Source organism: Vipera ursinii (genome assembly GCF_947247035.1).
Source record: "Vipera ursinii genome assembly, chromosome: 2".
In the NCBI taxonomy this organism is placed as follows: domain Eukaryota; kingdom Metazoa; phylum Chordata; class Lepidosauria; order Squamata; family Viperidae; genus Vipera; species Vipera ursinii.
Window position 1 is genome coordinate 192,196,208 of NC_139513.1, and position 22,254 is coordinate 192,218,461.

General features: G+C 43.3%; 1 protein-coding gene across 1 annotated transcript; it reads left to right on the plus strand.

Moving 5' to 3' along the window:
- The first annotated feature begins 1,383 nt into the window (after positions 1 to 1,383).
- NOP2 (NOP2 nucleolar protein) lies at positions 1,384 to 21,742 on the plus strand. Its single transcript, XM_083354021.1, has 16 exons — positions 1,384 to 1,547; positions 4,324 to 4,369; positions 7,874 to 7,947; positions 9,544 to 9,782; positions 10,950 to 10,993; positions 11,116 to 11,282; positions 12,326 to 12,525; positions 13,032 to 13,121; positions 13,207 to 13,294; positions 13,415 to 13,555; positions 17,755 to 17,894; positions 18,535 to 18,624; positions 19,821 to 19,943; positions 20,035 to 20,132; positions 20,234 to 20,364; positions 21,187 to 21,742. The coding sequence occupies exons 1-16, from the start codon at positions 1,442 to 1,444 to the stop codon at positions 21,519 to 21,521; spliced, it is 2,112 nt and encodes a 703-aa protein (XP_083210147.1). The 5' UTR covers positions 1,384 to 1,441; the 3' UTR covers positions 21,522 to 21,742.
- The last annotated feature ends 512 nt before the right edge of the window (positions 21,743 to 22,254 follow it).

The window sequence follows — 22,254 nt, forward strand, 5'->3', positions numbered from 1 at the left end:
GGATACCTAATCCACACACTGCACCTTTTAATGGGAAAACATTTTCAATCCAATCTGAAGAAAACACTTCAGATTGCAAAGCATTCCTGGAATAAGCATAACATCAGCACGTCTTCCGAGACTTTTCCTCCGAAACGAGAAGAGAAATTGCAGCTGCTAAAGTTCACTGTCACAGATAGTTGAAACGATGTGGCTCGTATTTCCCCTTTCGGCGTCTTCTTCCTGGGTGGAAGCGTGGACCCCTGTTGGAAATAACATTCACATTCTGGAGGTAGCTGTGATTGAGCAGAAGCTGTCTCCCAAACTGGGAGCGTGGCATCGAAGATTAGAGGCTCTAAAGTCTTTGTAACTGGTTTCCTTAAAAAAAACACTGGTTTTCTTCATGGAATAGAACAGACATGTCAAACACAAGGCCCGGGGGCCGGATCCGGCCCGCGAAGTGGTTTCATGCGGCCCGCGAAACCATCCTGGAAACAGTGAGGGAACGGCCCCCACTGCCTTGGCCCTGACCCAGAGACCCTCCTCCTGCCAGAGACCCTCAGATCTGTCCCACTCCTGCCCAGGCCCCCATAGGCACCCTTGATGCGAACGATGTGGAGCTGGCCACGCCCACCCAATAGGTCATACGCACTCTAGCCACACCCACCCAGTAGGCCACGCCCACCCAGGCCACACCCACCCGGCCCCCTGAGGGCAACCGCAATGCTGATGTGGCCCTCAATGAAATTGAGTTTGACACCCCTGGAATAGAAGGTGATGAAGAGTGTAAACTGGGTGGATAAACTAGATCAGGGGTAGGCAACCTCGGCTCTTTTATGACTCATGGACTTCAACTCCCAGAATTCCTGAGTCAACCATGGCAACTTTCACACATGTTCAACTCCCGGAATTCCCCATCCAGCCATGTTGGGGAATTCTGGGAGTTGAAGTCCATGAGTTTTAAAGTTGCCAAGGTTGGGAAACCCTGCCTATGACAAAGCTGTGCCATGCAAAGGGAAAGACTAGGGCAGGGGTAGGCAACCTCGGCTCTTTTATGACTCATGGACTTCAACTCCCAGAATTCCTGAGTCAGCTATGCTGACTCAGGAATTCTGGGAGTTGAAGTCCATGAGTCATAAAAGAGCCAAGGTTGCCTACCCCTGAACTAGATACAAACTTTCGGCTTTTTTTTTTCTATGCATTTCTGCGGACCGGCCTCCCTGCTTGTACTGAGGAGAAGAGCAAACGAATTCCACAAAAGCGCGGTCACTCACAAGTCTGTGAATGAAAGAAAGCGACAACTACCCAACTAATCACAAGGCTGCGGAAGCGAGCGGGGGGGGGGAGGGGAGGAGGAACGGCCAATGAGATGGGTCTGAAAACGGAAGGAAGTCGGGATGTTCACGGAGGGGGCGGAGCCTACCCACGTGTCCCGCTCCACGCGAAAGCGGAGGCCTGAGCCATGGGGCGCAAATTGGACCCGAGCCGGCAGGCAAAGCGGGGGCCGGGTCGGAAAGCCCGCAAGCAGCGCGGAGCGGAGGAGGAGCTGGCCCGCTTTTTGCCGCCCGGTAAGTCGCTCTGCCAGAACTTCCTATCGTGGACAACGTAGGCATTAGCCTAGGGTGGTTCAAAAAATAAATAAATCCGGAATCACGTTGGACCTTTCCCGACTAACCAGTTTTAGTTAAAGGCATCCGCTTGCGTGAGCTACTTACTCTCCTCCTCGTGCGTGAGGTGGCTAGACTGATGTAGGGCTAGGGTGGAGAATTGGGGAGGCGAAGATCGGCTGGTTATAGAGAGGCGGGTTACACGCGAGACAGATTACAAGCATCTTATTGATTAGCAGTTGTATTGGGTTAAACCAGGGGTAGGCAACCTCGGCTCTTTTATGACTCATGGACTTCAACTCGGCTCTTTTATGACTCATGGACTCCAACTCCCAGAATTCCTGAGTCAGCATAGCTGGCTCAGGAATTCTGGGAGTTGAAGTCCATGACTCATAAAAGAGCCGAGGTTGCCTACCCCTGGGTTAAACCATTTGTTGAAGCCTTCCGAGATAGCCTAAAAACCATTGGTATGGAGTCCCTGGTACTCCTAGAGCTTGCTTATTTTCTTGTGGACGTTTTGTTACCCAGCTAGGTAACCTCTTCAGAGCACTTCCTGTAGTGTAGGCGCATGGGTAACAAAAACATCCGCAAGAAAACAACCACGCTCAGGAGTCCACAATTCAATCTTGAGCTACGTATATTCTCTTCTATTGAAGTCCAACATTTCTCAGTGGATGGTGCCTTCACACACCTGCTTTTCCAAAAGAGTCACTTTGAGATTTGCTGTAAATGACCTGGGAATATTTGTCCTTGTTTTGAGTTGTGATGTCTTAAGAATTTACGGGCGTACATTTGAGATCTGGGCTCAGAACAAGGACAAGGTAACATCACGGCATCTCAGCCTCTCAAGGCATCTACAGCACGTCTCAGAGTTATTGTTTGGAAAAAAAGCAAGAGTTTAACTTCATCATTTAGAGAAAAATTGCTGAACCTGTGTACATCAAACAGTTTATGGCAGTCTCAGATGATTTCAGCAATATTTAGATTGCATTACTATCGTCACTTTGCAAGACACTATAATGTCTCACATTTGCCTAACCTGTCTTTAATCCCCTCCCATCCATGGCCTTGCCCCAATTTAAATTCTGTATCAGCTTAGCCTTTCTGGGTATCCAGTGAAGTGAGCTACAACTTCCAAAAGTTTCTGCTTTTGTTTTATTTGTTTATTTGTTGGAAAAACTGCTAGCATATTCCTGATTTTTCTCCCAAGGCTGGGCACACAGATCAAACAAAATGGATTTCAGCTCTTCCTCCTGCCCTGCAGTTTTTAGGGATGAAGTTTGAGTTGGATGATTCTTTGTTGGGTGACACATTGCTATATATGAAGCACAGCCTTTTTTTTTTTTTTTTTTGCTGTGGTGCCATTCCTGCACTCCACCAGCAAGTTGATTTTATGAGCTCTTTTTTACTGTCTCTGATTTAAGTGACTAAGTATGCAGAATTTTGCCTGTTGGCATGCTTAATCTAAAGTCAGGCTTCTGTTCCTGATATTGCTCCATTTTTGTTAAGGAGATAGTGTGTTCAAATCTCAGATCTCAAGTGCAGGGCTGGCTTTGGGCAGGGCATAAACTTCAACAACTGTATTTCATGTAGCAAAGCAATGAATGTCTCTGTTTTCCCTTTCAGGCTCTAGTTATAAGATTTCTGTGGCAGTTTGTGGTACTTGAAAACATTTGTTGATATGTTTCTGTTGAGAATTAGGTAAACTTCTTGGTTGGACTGCAAGGTGTTCAAACCGGTCAGTCCTAGAGGAGATCAACCCTGACTGCTCTTTAGAAGGCCAAATCCTGAAGCTAAAACTCAAAATACTTTGGCCACCTAATGAGAAGGAAGGACTCACTGGAGAAGAGCCTAATGCTGGGAAAGATCGAGGGCAAGAGAAGAAGGGGACGACAGAGAATGAGGTGGCTGGATGGAGTCACTGAAGCAGTAGGCGTGAGCTTAAACGGGCTCCAGAAGATGGTAGAGGACAGGAAGGCCTGGAGGATCGTTGTCCATGGGGTCGCGATGGGTCAGACACGACTTCGCAGCTAACAACAACTTGTTTGTTTTCCTTTGTATGTGTGTGTGGAACCAGAATTCTTCTGAACAAAAGACCTAAAATATTGAAGTTATGGGGCAAAGTGTTTTCTGTTTTATGTGTGTATATTTAATTTTGTGCTGGGGAGACAAGAGATATGGAAATCAAACTCTATTATTTACCAAAATCATACATCTTACTGAATCAGTAGCAGGATACTTCATTTTCTTGCTGTAAACTTGTACCATTTGATGCATATTTTTGTTGCTTCATGGAAATCAATTTGCAGTAGTTAATCAGTTATGTGACAACTGCACCAAACTGCAAACACCTTCTTTATATCCTTCATTATGAAAGGCTCAATATTCTGAATAGAAGAGTGGAAGGCAAAACGATATCTAAGACTTTAGCAGACATTTTCAGTTTTGTATGGAGGACTTGAGGCAGTAGGAATTTTTGGTTTCCATAGATGTGCATTCTGTAGCTTGACAACTTTAAAAAAAAGTTTGTTCTTGGCGTTATAGGTCTCACTTCTCTGTTCTGTCAAACTCAGATTTGTTTATATTAGCTTTCCCATAAGCATTTGAAAACTTTGTGGGTTGAATGTTATCTACAACTTGTGAAACTTGTTGGTCCTTAAATATCATGAAGGCTTTTGTATTTCTTGCAAAGATTTCCCCTTCTTGAAATGTCATGATTTGTTTGTTTTTTCCCCAGCACTTGATGACAATGCAACAAAACTTTCCAGTCATGCTCGACGAAGGTTAGTCTAGAGTAAAATATATTTTACAGCAGTATCTTTTGTTTTTAATATGCCTGTCTATTGATTAAAAATACTTTCAGCTGATAATTGGATGTATCATACTGGTAATGCTTATTTTTAAATTACCATATTGTGCATTAATGCCCTGAAGTACTTGGCCCTCTAGATCAGGGGTCAGCAACCTGAAACAGTGAAAGAGCCACTCGGAACCGGTTCCCTCACAAAAGGAAAAACTGGGAGCTGCAAAAAATGTGTGCGCATGTGCGTATATGCGTGCATGCGCAGAACAGGGTTTGACTGAAGAGTGGAGCCAAGGCGAGATATGCACCTGCCCTGCATATTTGAATTGATTGGTTGAACTTTTTTAGTCCCACTTTTTTTTTTTTTGGACTGCACAAGGCAGAGGACTGGGAGCCGCAGGAGACGGCTGAAAGAGCTGCATGCGGCTCCGGAGCCGCGGGTTGCAGACCTGTGCTCTAGATCCTCGGCTTCCCATGCAGACCTCCCAAAGTTTGAATGTGTCATTTAGAGCGTCTGCAAAAGTTTATTGCTGCATTGTAAGTTTGAATGTGACAAAAGGGGATTACAACAAAGTATGTGATGAGTATTGAATCACATGTCAGTGAAAATGGGTTTTTTGATCAGTTTCTCTTACGTTTTAAGAAAGCAATCACTAGTGTACCACTTTAAGGCCAATTATGACTTTTGGCCAGAAATCATTGTGTATCCCTGCTCTAAGATGTGACATCACCTAAGACACCAACTGCTGCCAGGCAGAAACAGCTCACACAACTCATCCCAATGAAGGAGTACTCGGTTTCCCCTCCCCCCCCATCTTGATGAAGAAGGTAGACCAGAGGTCTTCAAACTTGGCCCTTTTATGACTTGTGGACTTCAAAGCCCAGAATTCCTCAGCCAGGCACACTGGCTGAGGAATTCTGGGCTTTGAAGTCCACAAAGTCATAAAAGGGCCAAGTTTGAAGACCCCTGAGGTAGACTGACCAGCACAGGCCAGCATCCCAGCCTGCTGGTTGGCCAAATCCAGCTCTTTGTTGTGTCTAACAGCTTCTACAGCTGGCTTGTTATAGTCACATTCTGGCCTTTCAAGACCATGTTGATGTCTGTGGGGAGCCAGATTAGTTTACTTGGCTCCACCCACTTCCTCAGCATGCCTTTCTTCTAGGAAAGACAAAAGTCTTATGTTAGAGAGTGTGGATTGTCATAATGTGCAGCATGAAGGGTTTCATCAACCTTGAGGTGCTTTTGGTCATGTATAAAAACAAATGTAAACCCTTACAATTTAGGGCACGACATCTGGCACTTATTGCTAGGGCATTTTCAATGAGATGTCAGTAGTGATACAGTTTGGCTTGTTTTTATGCTGAGTTTAAATCCAAAGGTTAGTTGTCCCTGAATCATATAGTTCCTGTTTTTGCTAAAGTGTGTAGGCTAGCATTAGAAATTAATGCTAAAGTTACTACATACTTAGCATCATATCCTCTAAATCTCAGGTAGCGATTGATCAATTGCTCGCAGCAAACCATAAGGTTAAATTTGATTTTTTTTTATGCTATTCAGTTTTATGTAGCTTTGCAATGTGTGTATCTGCAGTGTAATGGGAGCTTTTGTAGTTTTACAGATAAATCAACATTATTAGGACAGCATATTATGTATAAGCTGTGGTATAAGGATTGAATGAAAAGTAATGCCTTCATCTCTATCACTTGAAACAGGGATGTTTTAATAAATGAAACAGGGAAATAATCCTTGAAATTAGCTGTTTTTATTTCTGCATATAATTACCATTTTTTGCACATTTCTGTTCATATCAAATGCCAAATGTGGCAGCAATTTCTTTTTGATTCATCCATTTTTCCTTAATCACTTCAATGTTTTTCATGTGCTTCAACTTTTTCATGTGCAACTCATCAGTTCCTGCCACAGGTTGTCTGCTTTGTTCTTGATCACACAAATCAACTCTTACTGGTTCACCATCTTTACATTTTTGGCCCTGTGAAGGGCCACAGTATTATGGAACGAGCTTTTTAAAGCTGTCAGGAAAGAGCCCCATACTTAGTCTCTTCAACCAGGTTCTGACAGTCCTTCCCACCTCTTTGTTTGAGTCAAACAGATATCCGCCAAGGTATTCCTTTAATTTTGGGAAAAGTGGAAGTCATGTGTGCTAGACCAGACTGCACAGTTGATGGAGTAAAATGTCAGATTTAATTTTGCCATTGCCTCTTGAGTGGCTTTTGAGGTATAAGGTTTAGTGTTCTCATGTTGGTGCAAGAACATCCTTTTTCTGCTCCCAAATTATGCTTGCTTGTTATTTCAAAACTTCAGTATTGCAACTTGGCATTCTAGTTGATAATAGCGCAGAGTTCAAGGAAATCAATGTGATTAACATCAGAACCCTGAGTTTTCCTGCTAACGGCTGAATTTTGAATTCTTTTCCTCAAGTGAAGCATTTTAACTGTATTCATAAACTAATGTTTCATTTCTGGGTCATAAAGATGAGCCCCTGTTTCATTAGCTGTCAGAGTGCAATGAAGAAATTCCTCATGATGTGATAGCAGTTGCAGAAAGAGTCTCGTGATAAGAATTGCTGGCAAATTTAAAGTGTTGAAGCTTTCATCTCTCTCACCAGCACACAAGGAACCCATCTTGCATTAACCTCCTGATATTGAAGAACATCGTGTAATGTGATCTAAACGTTTCTGTGAAATTCCAAACTTAGCAGCAACTTCCCTTTGAGTGATCTGCCAATACTCCTTCATCAGTCTATCAGCCTCTCTTAAATCACCATCTTTGCATTTTTTTGCCAATGATGCGCAGTACTCAAATTGCAATAGTTATCATGCTAAACAACCCGCACATGTCATTTGGAGGGACTTTTTTGGTAGTCAAAAATTCAGTCACGGTGCATTGCACTGTCAAGTATTCATTGCAGGTTTCCATTTCACAAACAGCCACATAACATTTTCTTGCAGCAGCTTCCCACCAAATGAAGTGAAAGAATTGATGCTAAAAACACATCAGAGCTCGCAGTGCATCAGTACTGCCATCTACTGATGACCTATAACAGGTAGGCAACCTCGGCTCTTTTATAACTCATAGCTGACTCAGGAATTCTCGGAGTTGAAGTCCATGAGTCATAAAAGAGCCGAGGTTGCCTACCCCTGACCTATAACATTGGAGGTGTTGCTTTTCATTCAGTCCAGCTTTTTTATTAGGCTTTTTAGCAACAGTTGACACAATTTTCCTGAAATAAGCAGGTCCATCTATTTACAGTAAATGTGAAGAATTTAAAACACCAATAAGGGAGAACCAACATATTTTTGTTCTCATACTGTTGTTTTGCTAATTAATCATTTTAAATGTATTTACTTAAAGTGTTAAATTATGCTAATTAATCATTTTAAATGTACTCAAAGTGTTCAATTCATGTTCCTTATTTTTGCTTTCTTGGAGTCACTTTTTATTCATTCTTCTATTTCATTTTAGAGCTGCAAAAAGACGGATTAAATCTGAGAAACCGCAGGTGAACAAAAATGTCCTCAATCACCAAAATGTGACAGGTACATTGACAGAATCAAGAATATTTATCCTTTAGCTGATTTAGGCAGGTTGGTTGGAGCTATAACTATTCAGGGTTTACGATTTTTTTAAAATTATTTTAATTCCATTTATATCCCGCCCTTCTCCGAAGACGCAGGGCGGCTTACAAGCTTAGCAGTAGCCTTCATTCTATGTATATGCCTGCTTATTAGGGCTTTCACAACCCCCCAAGCGGCATTATTACAAAGTCAGCTTATTGCCCCCAACAATCTGGGTCCTCATTTTACCTACCTCGGAAGGATGGAAGGCTGAATCAACCTTGAGCCTGGTGGGATGCGAACCTGCACTAATTGCAGGCAGCTGGTGTTACTTAAGGAGGCATTAGCCCACTGCTCCACCAAGGCTCTTATATTGATTGACAGATGTAGAGCAGCAATGTGCTTCCCCAACTTTGTATCATTCCTATATATAGGCCTTTAGTTTCATACTTACCAGTAGCATATGCTGATTATACTAAAACATCTAGAATACTAAGCCGCTGAGTAACTGTTGGTCATTTCTTTTCTGATAATTCAGGAGACTGGGAAGGACATTCCACTTCAGATACTGTCTGGTATTCAGAAACTGGGTTCTAGTGGGGCACTGAAGGCAGAAGGAGGGTGGAATCTCTTCTTTGCTTTCTCTAGGCCCAACATCAACTTATTGCAGTCTGTTCCTGTCAGTCCCTTGGACCCCAGGAACAACTACTCAGAGACTCATTCTATGTCATTTTTTTATCTCTTTAGAAAGCTTCTTCCCCCGCTATAAGAATTAGCGGCCAATGCAAAAAGATTAACAAACCACAGTGCTGTTAGCTTTAACAAATTTTATAAAGCTCTACTTTGTTAGTTTGGTAAATGAAAGCTACTTTTGTGCCACTTTGGTTCTCCTGTTCGTTTACCACTTCAGACTAAAGGATATTTAGCAATTGTATTTAACTAATCAGCAGAAGGGACACAGTGGCTCAGTGGGTTAGGACACTGAGCTTGTCGATCAGAAGGTCGGCAGTTTGGCGGGTCGAATCCCGAGTGCCGTGTAACAGAGTGAGCTCCTGTTACTCGTCCCAGCTTCTGCCAACCTAGCAGTTCGAAAGCATGTAAAAATGCAAGTAAAAAAATAGGGACCGCTACGGTGGGAAGGTAACAGTGTTCCGTGCGCCTTTGGCGTCTAGTCATGCCAGCCACATGACCACGGAGACGTCCTCGGACAAGCGCTGGCTCTTCGGCTTTGAAACGGAGATGAGCACCGGCCCCTAGAGTCGGAAACGACTAGCACGCATGTGCGGGGGAACCTTTACCTTTACCTTTTTTAATCAGCAGAACTTTAGCAAGACTGATCACTTGACATAAGTAATCCTCCCCCTCCCCACACCCTTCATCTCTGTCCTGTATTCTGACAGCCTGGCTACCCTACACTCATTGGCCTTGCCATCCCCATCTGACCGTCACCATCTTTCTCCTGAATTACAAGGTTCATTATTCTCCATCCACACGAGGTGAAGACCTGTGCTCTAAAGTGTGCCAGGGCAGGCAGTTCATTGTAGTTATTTCACAGTGTTCTATTGTCCTTTTTGGCAGCTAAAAAAAAGACACTAAAGAATGCAAAGAAGGAGAAAAGGTCCCAAGAGGACAACCCAACTGACTGCAACAGTGATGCTGCCACACAGCTCACCTCCCCTGCCTTAAGGAAGAAAAGATCCAGGACTGAAGAGAGCGAAGAAGACAAAGGAGAAAGCATGGCTGTCAGTGGTGAAGATGATCTAAGTGAGGATGACATTATGGATGACTATGGAGTTGCTTCCTCTAGCGATGAAGAGGTAAGAGTATTGGGCAGTAATGCTTTTAGGTGGATGTTATTCAGATGGATGGAAATATTTCTTACTTATTAAGTAGAAATTCTTGTGCCACTGTCTCCTGTTTGAATTTTGTGTCTGCTCTGTCTCTTGGGCCATTTTGTCCCTGACTTAGAACCCCATATTCTGTGTTGGGATGCATTGTAATCTAACATTACAAAGCAACTGGGCTATCAATACAAACAGAGTATACTATATTTTATTTAACTTAGCTACTAAGACCAAGTGTGGGAATCTGCCTGTATGACCAAGAAAACCTAAGGCTGAAGAAGATGTTTGTTTTGCCTGTGATTTTGTTACTGAACAGAAACTGTCAGTTTTGAGTGCTGTGCAAGAGATGTCACAATGGCTTTCCAAGGCTGGGAAATTGGTTTATTTATTTGCATCCTAGCTTTCCCACAGGTTTGCTTTGACCTTTGCTGAGTAATAATGAAAAATGATGGTCAGTTTAATCTTGCTCCTCCCTTCCTCTCTCCTTCCCCCTTCCCCTCCCCCCATAATACATTTCCCCAGTATTATAGCCCTGGGGCTATAATAGCTCTTCCGCTGACATAAGAGGGTCTGCTGCAGCACCTTGAAGCTTTTTTAATTGAAGTTTAATGAAAGTTTTATAAGGGCCTTTCAATGAAAGTTTTATAAGGGTCTCCTATTTGTGTTTGTGTGTGTGTATGTGTGTGTGACTGGTTCTGTTCTGTTCTAGTGTCACTATTACAGTAAAAAGATACCTGCATTCACAGAATGGGTACATATTTTATATTTAAAAAAACCCTGATCCCCAACCTTTTGGGCACCAGGGACCAGATCCATGGAAAACAGTTTGTCCACGGACCTGAGGGTTTGTGTGTCGTTTCACACGCTACCTAGATCCCGTGCATGTGCAGATGAAGCTTCACTCACTTGTGTGGCCTGTTTCCTAATGGGCCGCGGCTTGGGGGGTTGGGGACCCCTGCTGTAAGACCACCCAGAGTCATTTAAGAGTCAGGAAGCCTTCCTGATCTAATTAAATAAAGTTTCTGTTAATAGGCTTTCCATCCCCGTTCCTTATATTGTAGATCTGCATTATTCAGATTGGGTGGGCAGAGAATACTCCTGCCTTTGATAAAGGGGTTCTTTGTGTGCTTTTCCATTCAGCTCCTGCCTATAGAACGAGCTGCTCGAAAACAAAAGGTGGAAGGGTGAGTAATCCAAAATATTTCATTTGGGGGAATTGCTGAGCCTTTTCCCCTTAACAGTGGATCCAATTTTTCTCCTACTCTTGTGAGTCTCCTTGCAAAATGGTTTTTCTTCTGGGTTGCAGGCAGGACGACAGTGAGGATGACAGTGAGGATGAGACTCCAGTGTCCAAGCAGAGGGTAGAGCAAGAAGAAGAAGAAGAAGAAGAAGAAAAGGACACAGACCTGCAGCTCAACATGGAGGCACAGGAGTGCTTTGTGCTTCCCAGCGGGCCGGAGATAGAGAAAGAAGATATCCTTACCCTGGTGGACCCAGAGAATATTAAGGGGGTTGTCCAGAGTTGCCCTATGCCAGGGGTAGGCAACCTCGGCTCTTTTATGACTCATGGACTTCAACTCCCAGAATTCCTGAGTCAGCATAGCTGACTCAGGAATTCTGGGAGTTGAAGTCCATGAGTCATAAAAGAGCCGAGGTTGCCTACCCCTGCCCTATGCCTTCTCCTGAGTCTTTCCCTTTGCATGGCACAGCTTTGTCATAGGCAGGGTTTCCCAACCTTGGCAACTTTAAAACTCATGGACTTACCCTTACTTAACATGGCTGGATGGGGAATTCCGGGAGTTGAACATGTGTGAAAGTTGCCATGGTTAGGAAACCCTGATTATAGGGTTTGAATGGTGAATTCATACTGCAGGTCCCTAGGAATTAACACTTGCTTAAACTTTCCATAAAAGACTGGCACTCCTGAATTGCTTTCTTGGAAGAAAGCTTAAGTATCGATGTCTCTCTGACACATTTCAGTTCATTTAAATTTTAGGGCTGTTTTTAAATGAGATAAATATGTAATAAGTAAATGAATGCGGTGTGGTTCCAGTGTGTCATGATAAACCACCATCTATCTTGCATGGAGCTAGCATGAAACATTTTCACAACCAGTTTTACTTTGGATGGTAGAATATGAAAGTTCAAAGTGAAAATTAAGCTTCAAACCCCTAATGTTCCTTATTGGGATTCAAAATACTTTTCTTGTAACTTATATTTGTGCAAGGGGCCAAGCTAAGTACTGCGATTACCAAATCTGGACTGCAAAAATATATTTTTGCTGTCATCTAGTAGTGGTAATTTGGATTTGTGTAATCCTAACCAGGGGTCACATGTTTGATAGGTTCCAGATACTCTCTTGTGCCCCTATTGTGGAAGCCTGAAGAAGTCACTGATGGAATCAGTAATCTCAGGAGTCTGTACTGCAAAAAGCTGAGTAAGCTGTTAGTAAAATATATCTGCCTTGGTATAAGATAGTTTCACATATTTGTGGTTGTTCCTTAATTCCTTTTCACCTGCTCAGCCTCCTGATCTCCAACTCATTCATCAGCGTATAAAAGATAATATGGAGGTGCTTCAGGATTTCAATTCAAAGCGAGAAAAAGGACGCTCAAGGCAGGAATATTTATCCCTTCTGCATCAGGATCTTGCCGCGTATTACTCCTACAGTGATTTCTTAATTGGAAAGATGACAGAACTCTTCCCTCTGTCTGAGGTACTATTTTCCTAGAAAGATTGTTAGTCAGAAATACAAAATATTTGGTGGCTGCAGTCAACACCAGCCTGAAATATTGTTTTGGTGTCAAAAATATATATTCAGTTTTCCATTTTTTCTGTTTATAAGTTTCACTATATTGACGTGCAGATCAATGTTCACGCATACATTACTGCAGATCTGCTTGCTGCAAGAACTCCAGTATAATTGTAAATATTCTTCTTCCCTGCCATCAGAGCTTCTCCCCAATAACATTAGCTCTGGCTGATGAGATGCTTTTTGCCTTTAGATTATCATTGGGAGACTAAGAACTGGTCTTAGTTTCTTGCACAGCATCAGTTGATGAGAAAAAGAATTTCCAGTTTTGCCCTCTTCGCCTCTTTCGATAGATTGGTATTCTTTAAATCAAGCATCAGCTCAATTATTTCTACTCCGTGGAAAAATGTGTATAACCGCTGCTTCTTGATGAGGAAAGATTCCCATTCTTTCATTCTTCACGCTTTTAGCTGGTTGAATTCTTGGAAGCCAATGAGGTGTCTCGGCCGGTGACCCTCCGCACCAATACACTGAAGACAAGACGCCGTGATTTAGCCCAGGTGTGTACCTACCTGAGCATTTCCAGCCTTTTTTCTCTTCTTTCGCCACGATTGGAAGAGCTAAACTGCCTCTTTTGTGTTACAGGCATTGATAAATCGTGGAGTGAATTTAGACCCATTAGGAAAGTGGTCAAAAACTGGGCTTGTTGTTTATGACTCCTCTGTGCCTATAGGTGGGTATCTCTCTGCTCTTCCCTACCCCCCCCCCCCCCGCAAGCCCTGCCTCTATATAGATGCTCTGCCACTGCTTTCCCTGTATTTATCCCTGTGGTCTTTCATTTTTTGACTCTTAGGTGCCACCCCAGAGTACTTAGCTGGACACTACATGCTGCAAGGTGCTTCCAGCCTTCTCCCTGTTATGGCTCTTGCCCCTCAGGAGAATGAGCGCATTCTGGACATGTGCTGTGCCCCAGGAGGCAAGACCAGTTACATAGGTACTCATGCTTGTTGGGGAAGAATGGGTTCAAATTCCCCATTTTGGGGACTGCCCACCATGCGAGGCTGCTCTGCGCTTTCCATTAAAAGGCAGGCTCCTTCTGAAAGGCCCTTTCTTTTCTGAAGGCAGAAATTGTCATTCTCTTCCTTCTGTAGGGACAGTTGTAGGTTTAGCATTGGTTTAGTTGGGTTCTGGCAACATAGCCCTCACTTGTAGGATAGGCAGAGAATTGAAAAGGTATTAAAAAAAAACAACAACCAAGATCTGGGCTTACTCCTCACCCCGATTCCTTATCCTCCCAGCAAGAGAGCCAGATGATGAAAACAAGATAAGAAGTATCTTTGACAGACTAAAGTATGGCTCTATGTTTCACTGGACTTCCGTGGAGTACAGGGAGTGCAGAATTATTAGGCAAGTTGTATTTTTGAGGATTAATTTTATTATTGAACAACAACCATGTTCTCAATGAACCCAAAAAACTCATTAATATCAAAGCTGAATATTTTTGGAAGTAGTTTTTAGTTTGTTTTTAGTTATAGCTATTTTAGGGGGATATCTGTGTGTGCAGGTGACTATTACTGTGCATAATTATTAGGCAACTTAACAAAAAACAAATATATACCCATTTCAATTATTTATTTTTACCAGTGAAACCAATATAACATCTCAACATTCACATATATACATTTCTGACATTCAAAAACATAACAAAAACAAATCAGTGACCAATATAGCCACCTTTCTTTGCAAGGACACTCAAAAGCCTGCCATCCATGGATTCTGTCAGTGTTTTGATCTGTTCACCATCAACATTGCGTGCAGCAGCAACCACAGCCTCCCAGACACTGTTCAGAGAGGTGTACTGTTTTCCCTCCTTGTAAATCTCACATTTGATGATGGACCACAGGTTCTCAATGGGGTTCAGATCAGGTGAACAAGGAGGCCATGTCATTAGATTTCCTTCTTTTATACCCTTTCTTGCCAGCCACGCTGTGGAGTACTTGGACGCGTGTGATGGAGCATTGTCCTGCATGAAAATCATGTTTTTCTTGAAGGATGCAGACTTCTTCCTGTACCACTGCTTGAAGAAGGTGTCTTCCAGAAACTGGCAGTAGGACTGGGAGTTGAGCTTGACTCCATCCTCAACCCGAAAAGGCCCCACAAGCTCATCTTTGATGATACCAGCCCAAACCAGTACTCCACCTCCACCTTGCTGGCGTCTGAGTCGGACTGGAGCTCTCTGCCCTTTACCAATCCAGCCACGGGCCCATCCATCTGGCCCATGAAGACTCACTCTCATTTCATCAGTCCATAAAACCTTAGAAAAATCAGTCTTGAGATATTTCTTGGCCCAGTCTTGACGTTTCAGCTTGTGTGTCTTGTTCAGTGGTGGTCGTCTTTCAGCCTTTCTTACCTTGGCCATGTCTCTGAGTATTGCACACCTTGTGCTTTTGGGCACTCCAGTGATGTTGCAGCTCTGAAATATGGCCAAACTGGTGGCAAGTGGCATCTTGGCAGCTGCACGCTTGACTTTTCTCAGTTCATGGTCAGTTATTTTGCGCCTTGGTTTCTCCACACACTTCTTGCGACCCTGTTGACTATTTTGAATGAAACGCTTGATTGTTCGATGATCACGCTTCAGAAGCTTTGCAATTTTAAGAGTGCTGCATCCCTCTGCAAGATATCTCACTATTTTTGACTTTTCTGAGCCTGTCAAGTCCTTCTTTTGACCCATTTTGCCAAAGGAAAGGAAGTTGCCTAATAATTATGCACACCTGATACAGGGTGTTGATGTCATTAGACCACACCCCTTCTCATTACAGAGATGCACATCACCTAATATGCTTAATTGGTAGTAGGCTTTCGAGCCTATACAGCTTGGAGTAAGACAACATGCATAAAGAGGATGATGTGGTCAAAATACTCATTTGCCTAATAATTCTGCACTCCCTGTACGGTTGTAGTTCCCTTCCATGCTCTTTCCCCATGTCTTCCTTTGGTTGCTAAACTCAAGGGTAGGACCCAGCTATCACCGGGGGTAGCTGTAGGTGGAGAAATTAGAATAGTAGCCTTTATTCCCCTGTGTAGCTACCATTTTGTTTTTTATTCTTTTTTTATTGAAAAGTTTTATCATTTTATCTTTAACAGTCCCCCCCTACCCCTCCCCTATCCCTCCCTTCCTACCCCTCCCCCCCTCCCCTCCCCCCCCCCCCCCCCCGACTTCCCAGAGCTAAGTACAAGGTATAAAAAACAAAAAAACAATCATAAACATCCATATGCTAACAACCATAAACTCTAAAATCTATCACTCTCTAGCTCATATAGGATAACTACAAACACTATTAATATAAAATATATAGAAAAAAGAGAAAAGAAAGGAAGACTTACTCAAATGCTACATGAAACTTTTTAGTCCCATATTTGTTCTGGATATACTCAATCCATTTTCTCCACTCCATAATATAACGTTCTTGCGAGTGATCTTTCAAATAAGCCGAAATCTTTGCCATCTCTGCCAGGTCAGAAACCTTTAAAGTCCATTCCTCTATAGTCGGCAGTTCCTCCTTCTTCCAATACTGACCTATTAAGAGTCTTGCTGCCGTAATTAAATTCAACATCAGCTTAGTGTCCACAACCGTAGCATCTGTAATTATTCCCAACAAAAAAAGGTGCGGACAAGGTGTTTTTTATTCTTAAAGAGTGAAGGTTGGGGATTCGGTGTGGGTGTGGACAAAGCAGCCCCTGATATCCTGGGTTGACACAAAAGGAGAACCCTGCTAATATTTCAGCCTGAGTAGCATTTGAATGCCTACAATAAATACAGGGTACAGAAATGCACATGGTAGATTAAAGAGTATTTCTGGGTCTGTTCCTGTTCCATTTCCCTAATCCCTGGCTTGAAAAGGAATTTTTACGTATTTGCTGGAATTCAGTAGCATTGTAATGGAGCATTGGACTTTATCAAGGTCTCTTAATGTTTTTAAATTGACATCCTCTCTTCTTCAGCTGTTGCCGCTCTGTGTGGCATGGCTAGAGGAAAAGAGCGTGCATATTTACAGTCTCTCCCCCTATCCTAAGGTAATTGTTTGGGTTGAGCCAACCCAGTCAAAGTTCAGGTTCATCTCTTCAACACCTTTGTCTGATTTTTTTTCTTACTTTATTGCTCTGTACACCGCCCTGAGTCCTCCGGGAAAAAGGCGGTATATAAAACAAACAAATAAATAAATAAATAAATAAATTTGAGGCCACATCTTGCCATGAGGCTACTCTAGGCGGCTTACAATAATAAAAAGGAAGAAAAGGAAAGAAGCGCAAGCAGAACAGAAGTAAAATGCTAGGACAATAAGATAAAACAGTGACAAAGGCACACAAAAGGATAATACATCAATATGATAATCAAAAAGGTGAGTGGGTGGAGAGCAAAGGGAAAGTGGGGAGTTGGAGTCTGCCACCAGGCCAGAAGCCCATTCCACCTGGGACTCAGGTCAACCGGCAGATCTTGGTCTTCAGGCTCTTGGGGAAGGATAGGAGAGTGGGGGCAGATCGTACGCCTTACATCCTCTCCCTTCTTATACTCCTGTGAAATAGGGAGATACCTAAATCTCTTCCAAATGTTATCTGGTAGGCCCATGGCATATTTCATCTCTTGCTGCTTTGGTAATGAAGCCTGCGTATCCTGATCATCCTTCTTCTCAACATTTCTCATAAGAAGTCGGGTTAATATGCCTTTCAGTTTTGTTTATTTTGATTACCAGTGTTTTTCAGCCTCAACAACTTTTATTAAGCCGTGTGGACTTCAGCTCCCAGAATTCCCCAGCCATCCTTCAAAATGCCATAAAAATGCCGTTGCCAACCTTGTTGCCTTGGTTGTTGCTAAGGTTTCATAACTAGCAGCCTAGAGGGAACTAAATGTTGTCATATCTGGCTTTAGGGAGGAAATGCAGAAATCTTGTCCTCAGCCAACTTTTTTTTTAAGACAGTCTAAGGAGTTTAGAGCTGTGCTGAATAATCCACAGAGAAGGCTATTTCATAGGAAATGCAGGCAATCTCCTCCATTTTGTATGGAGGAGAAGGATTTGCCTTTGTAGGAAACCCCAAACCAGCTTATTGTGCGGAAGGAATGGAAGCCTCTTGGGAGTTGCTGCATCATTGCTGCAAAGGCAGGCCTGACACGTATTTTTCTGTTCTACCCGGCAGCTCAGCTGATGAAGAACACAGGGGTGATACTAGCTAATGACAGCAGTGCCGAGCGTTTGCACAGTGTGGTGGGAAATTTGCACCGCTTAGGAGTCACAAACACTGTTGTGAGCCACTGTGATGGGCGTCAGTTTCCTAAGGTATGCTGCTGAGGGGGAGGTGGGGCCCCTTTCTTTTCTTGAGGTAACTGTCAGGGGCAAAGCTGCCTCCACTCTTGTATCAGCCAGCTGCCTCACCCTTCCTCTGCTGGCTGAGCCAGATTCATGACCAGGTTGCTGAGGAGGGCAGGGAGGACCAGACATGGCTTGTTTGCCTTCTGCTCTTTGGGGAAGAGCAGACTTCAAGATAAGAGTTTAGTCTTCAGTTGATAAACTGATCAAATCAAGAGCAAATCAGAGTAACTTCCTTCTAGGGGTGTCAAACTCAATTTTATTGAGGGCTGCATCAGCATTGCGGTTGCCCTCAAGGGGCCGGGTGGGTATGGCCTGGGTGGGCGTGGCCTACTGGGTGGGTGTGGCTAGAGTGCATATGGCCTACTGGGTGGGCATGGCCAGCTCTACATCGTTCACATGAAGGGTGCCTATGGGGGCTGGGCAGGAGTGGGACAGATCTGAGGGTCTCTGGCAGAAGGAGGGTCTCTGGCCAAGGCAGTGGGAGCCGTTCCCTCACTGTTTCCAGGATGGCTTCACGGGCCGCATGAAACCACTTCACGGGCCGGATCTGGCCCCTGGGCCTTGTGTTTGACATGTCTGAACTAAGTCCATTTTTCTTCAACTTAAGGTCCTGGGTGGGTTTGACAGAGTCTTGCTTGATGCTCCCTGCAGTGGTACTGGTGTTATTTCAAAGGACCCCACAGTCAAAACTAATAAGGTAAGTTTATTCATTCTCACTGCATAAAGCACAGCAGTATCGGAATGGGCAAGCAGAGTAGCTCAGAATGATACATCCATTCTTCGTTCTCATGCATTGCCATAAGCTACACAGAGGCGCCTTTTTAAGGATATCTGAAAGAAGTGAGAGAGGCATGATGTAAGCATATTGATTGAACAGTGACTTTATCCCGTCAGAAGTTAAAACTTTTGGCTAGGATGTCCATTGGAAGAATTGGTCATGGAACTAAACAGTCTGCAAGGTCCTGGGTTGGGTAAGATCTGGCATATAAATGAGATTACTTCAAAGAAAAATTCAAATAATTGAGGTTGTGGAGTAGTCCAAACTCTTCCGGATCTCTCGAATATACTTAGAATCCTGATAATAAAATGTGTATTGCAGAATAAGACTGGTTTTAACAGGTTCAAAGAGTGCCAGTATGCTGAATGAATAAAGGCAACTACAAGAATAAAAAGTTTATTTTATTTTTGAAATAGTAGTCTGAAAATAACTGGTTTGAGTTACTTGTTGAAATGAGTGGCTGTAGAAGCCAAATAAATTAAAAACAACACAAGCTCTTGCAAAATAAATGCTTTGGCCAAATTCCTCAGCAACACCTCCAGAAAGCAACTCCCCAACTGTGAGCATTATCTATGTCAGGGGTGTCAAACTCAATTTCATTGAGGGCCACATCAGCATTGCGTTTGCCCTCAGGGGGCCGGGTGGGTGTGGCCAGGGTGGGCCTGGCCTACTGGGTGGGCGTGGCTAGAGTGCGTATGGCCTACTGGGTGGGCGTGGCCAGCTCTACATCATTCGCATCAAGGGTGCCTATGGGGACCTGGGCAGGAGTGGGACAGATCTGAGGGTCTCTGGCAGGAGGAGGGTCTCTGGGCCAGGGCCAAGGCAGTGGGGGCCGTTCCCTCACTGTTTCCAGGATGGCTTCGGGGGCCACATGAAACCACGGGCCGGATCCGGCCCCCGGGCCTTGTGTTTGACATGTCTGATCTATGTGATCCTCGTCTGCCCACATTCTAGACCCTTGCTGATGCTATAAAAGCCACTGTAAAATGCAGAAAAACATAGAGTTCAGTCCCCCATCTGTCTCCTGGTGGAAACTTTGTAATTTCCCCCCTCCCTTTAAAATAAAAAGTACTGAGATTTGTTTCTATTAACATTCATCTTCCTGTCTCTTTCAGGATGAAAAGGACATTTTGCGCTGTGCTCATATACAGAAGGAGCTGATCCTCAGTGCCATTGACTCTGTTAATGCAACCTCTGAGACTGGGGGATTCATTGTGTACTGCACTTGTTCAGTCATGGTAGGTGTCTGTTTTATTTGCCGTCTCCACTGACACTTTTGTTCTTCTGGAGACGTTGACCAACCCGACTGCCTGTCCTCTGCGGTGACAGGTGGAAGAGAACGAGTGGGTGGTGGATTATGCCCTGAAGAAACGCAACGTCCGCTTGGTGCCGACGGGTCTGGACTTCGGCAAAGAAGGATTTACCCGGTTTGTATCTCTAATTCTGAAAAATGGGAGTGGGACAGTGGACATTTGCCCGAATGCTTCGGGTATTGGAAATGCATCCCTTTTTCTTTGCATCTGTCTAGGTTTAAGGAGCGTCGTTTCCATCCTTCCTTGAAATCCACACGCCGTTTCTATCCGCACACCCACAACATGGATGGTTTTTTTGTGGCCAAATTGAAAAAATTTTCCAATGCCATTCCTAAACCTCAGAAAGGTAATGAATTTGAGAGCTTGCCTTTTTTCCAGAAAACTTGTTTTGCTGACAGACAACACCCACCAGGAATTATAAACCTGGAAGTTAATAACTTCAACCAAAATACACTATCTTGCAGAATTACCTTGCATCTTGTTATCCACGGAATCTGTTTAGTTGACTAACAAGACTTTATTTTGAGGTGGACCTGAACAGTACCTAAATAATTGCTGTGGAAAGGACTAAAGAAGCCAAAGAGAAAATTATGTTGGGGAGAATGTGAATATCACTATCTGTTGATTCTGTTATATGTCACAAATAGACACTCTCCAGAGTGGGTGGTATATCTGGGTTGAGATACACACCTATGAAGACACACTGCTGTACATGTTTAACTCAGATAAGTATTTTGCTGAGCCCATGAAGCTATCATGCAGGCCCAGAAGAAGCTCCTTTGTATTGCAGGCCAAGGATGCCTTTTTGGATCCAAAGCCCTCTTGCCTGCATTAGACCCAAATGCTGCACACCTTTACAATAATATATGTAAATGAATTTGACATTTTACATATTGTCTTCCAGTGAAGCTAACTCTTAAAACAAATTAATAACTATAAATTATCGTGTGGTTTGAACATCCTAATACCTAGTTCTAACAGCAGGGAGGAAGGTGCAGTTTAAATTAAGATGAGAATTGGGTTTTTACCAGCTCTTCTCAGAACCTTTAGTAATAATTGGGACCTAGAAATTTCCTGTTAAAGGTGTTAAAACCTGAAATTAATTAAAAACTGAAAATGTAGTAATCTGATGGCTACTCCTAATCTAACTTTATTTTTTAACTTCTAGATGAAGCGCCCAGTGGGGAGCTAACAAAGCAAACGGTAAAAGACGGGTCTGCTCCAGCTCCAACTGAACCTCCACCTAAAAAGAAAAAAGGTCCAGAAAGTAAAGCCAGTCAGCAGCAGGCTTCAAAGCAAGAGCTTCCCACTGCAGTTGCAGCCAGGAAGGAAGCTAAAGGAGAGTTGAAAGTAAATAAAAAGAAGAAACCGCTTGCCGCCTCCAAGGAAAGCAACTTTCAGAAGAGGTCCAGACTCTTGAATGCTGCTTGGCCTTCTCCTGGAGGACTAAGGGCTAAGTTAACTCCCAGAAAAAAAGGCAGGGTACAACGAAATCCCCAGTAGAAGGAGGCCATTATGTTTGATACACCATGGAATAACTGGTGGCAGTTCTGGTGTGACTGGTGGGAGATCCTGACTACCAAGATAATGTGTCCTGGCAAGACTGGTGCAGAAGCGATCAGGCATTTCCCCTTTGCGCTTCAGATGTTTCATTTATTTTTAGCCTGTTGAAGGGCTATTTGTATGAGACCCCTTCCCTGTCATTAAAAATTTCCTTGATTTCATGGTGTCTGGATAAAACTTCCTTGTCATCTGCAACTGAGTTTCACACTTGGGGCTATGCCATGATTAATAGGCTTGTTATTTAGGGCTGGCAAAAGCTTGGAAGAATTTTGGAGAAGGCTAATACACATTGGAAGCAAGCACACATAACCTTATGCAGAGCATAATTTGGCTTCATTTAATTAGAAACCATTTTAATTGGTTGCTGGCTGCTTTCTGAGATGGTGGGATTGGATTTTGAAAGTTGCAAATTATATAATATTTTAAAAACAAAGGACTGTGTTTTAATCTTAATTGTACACAGGTGCAGAATGGCACAGTATTATGATGTTGGACAAGGATTGAGGACATCAGAGTTCTAGTCCATACTTCCTCCCAGTCCAGCCTTCTGAACATGATCATAGGGAATAAAACAAAGGGAGAACTCTGTACAGGGTGCTTGGAGCTCCTAGGGAAAGGGTGGGCATAAACCTAGCCAGTAATGATAGACCTCTCCAGCTGAAGCCCTGATCTA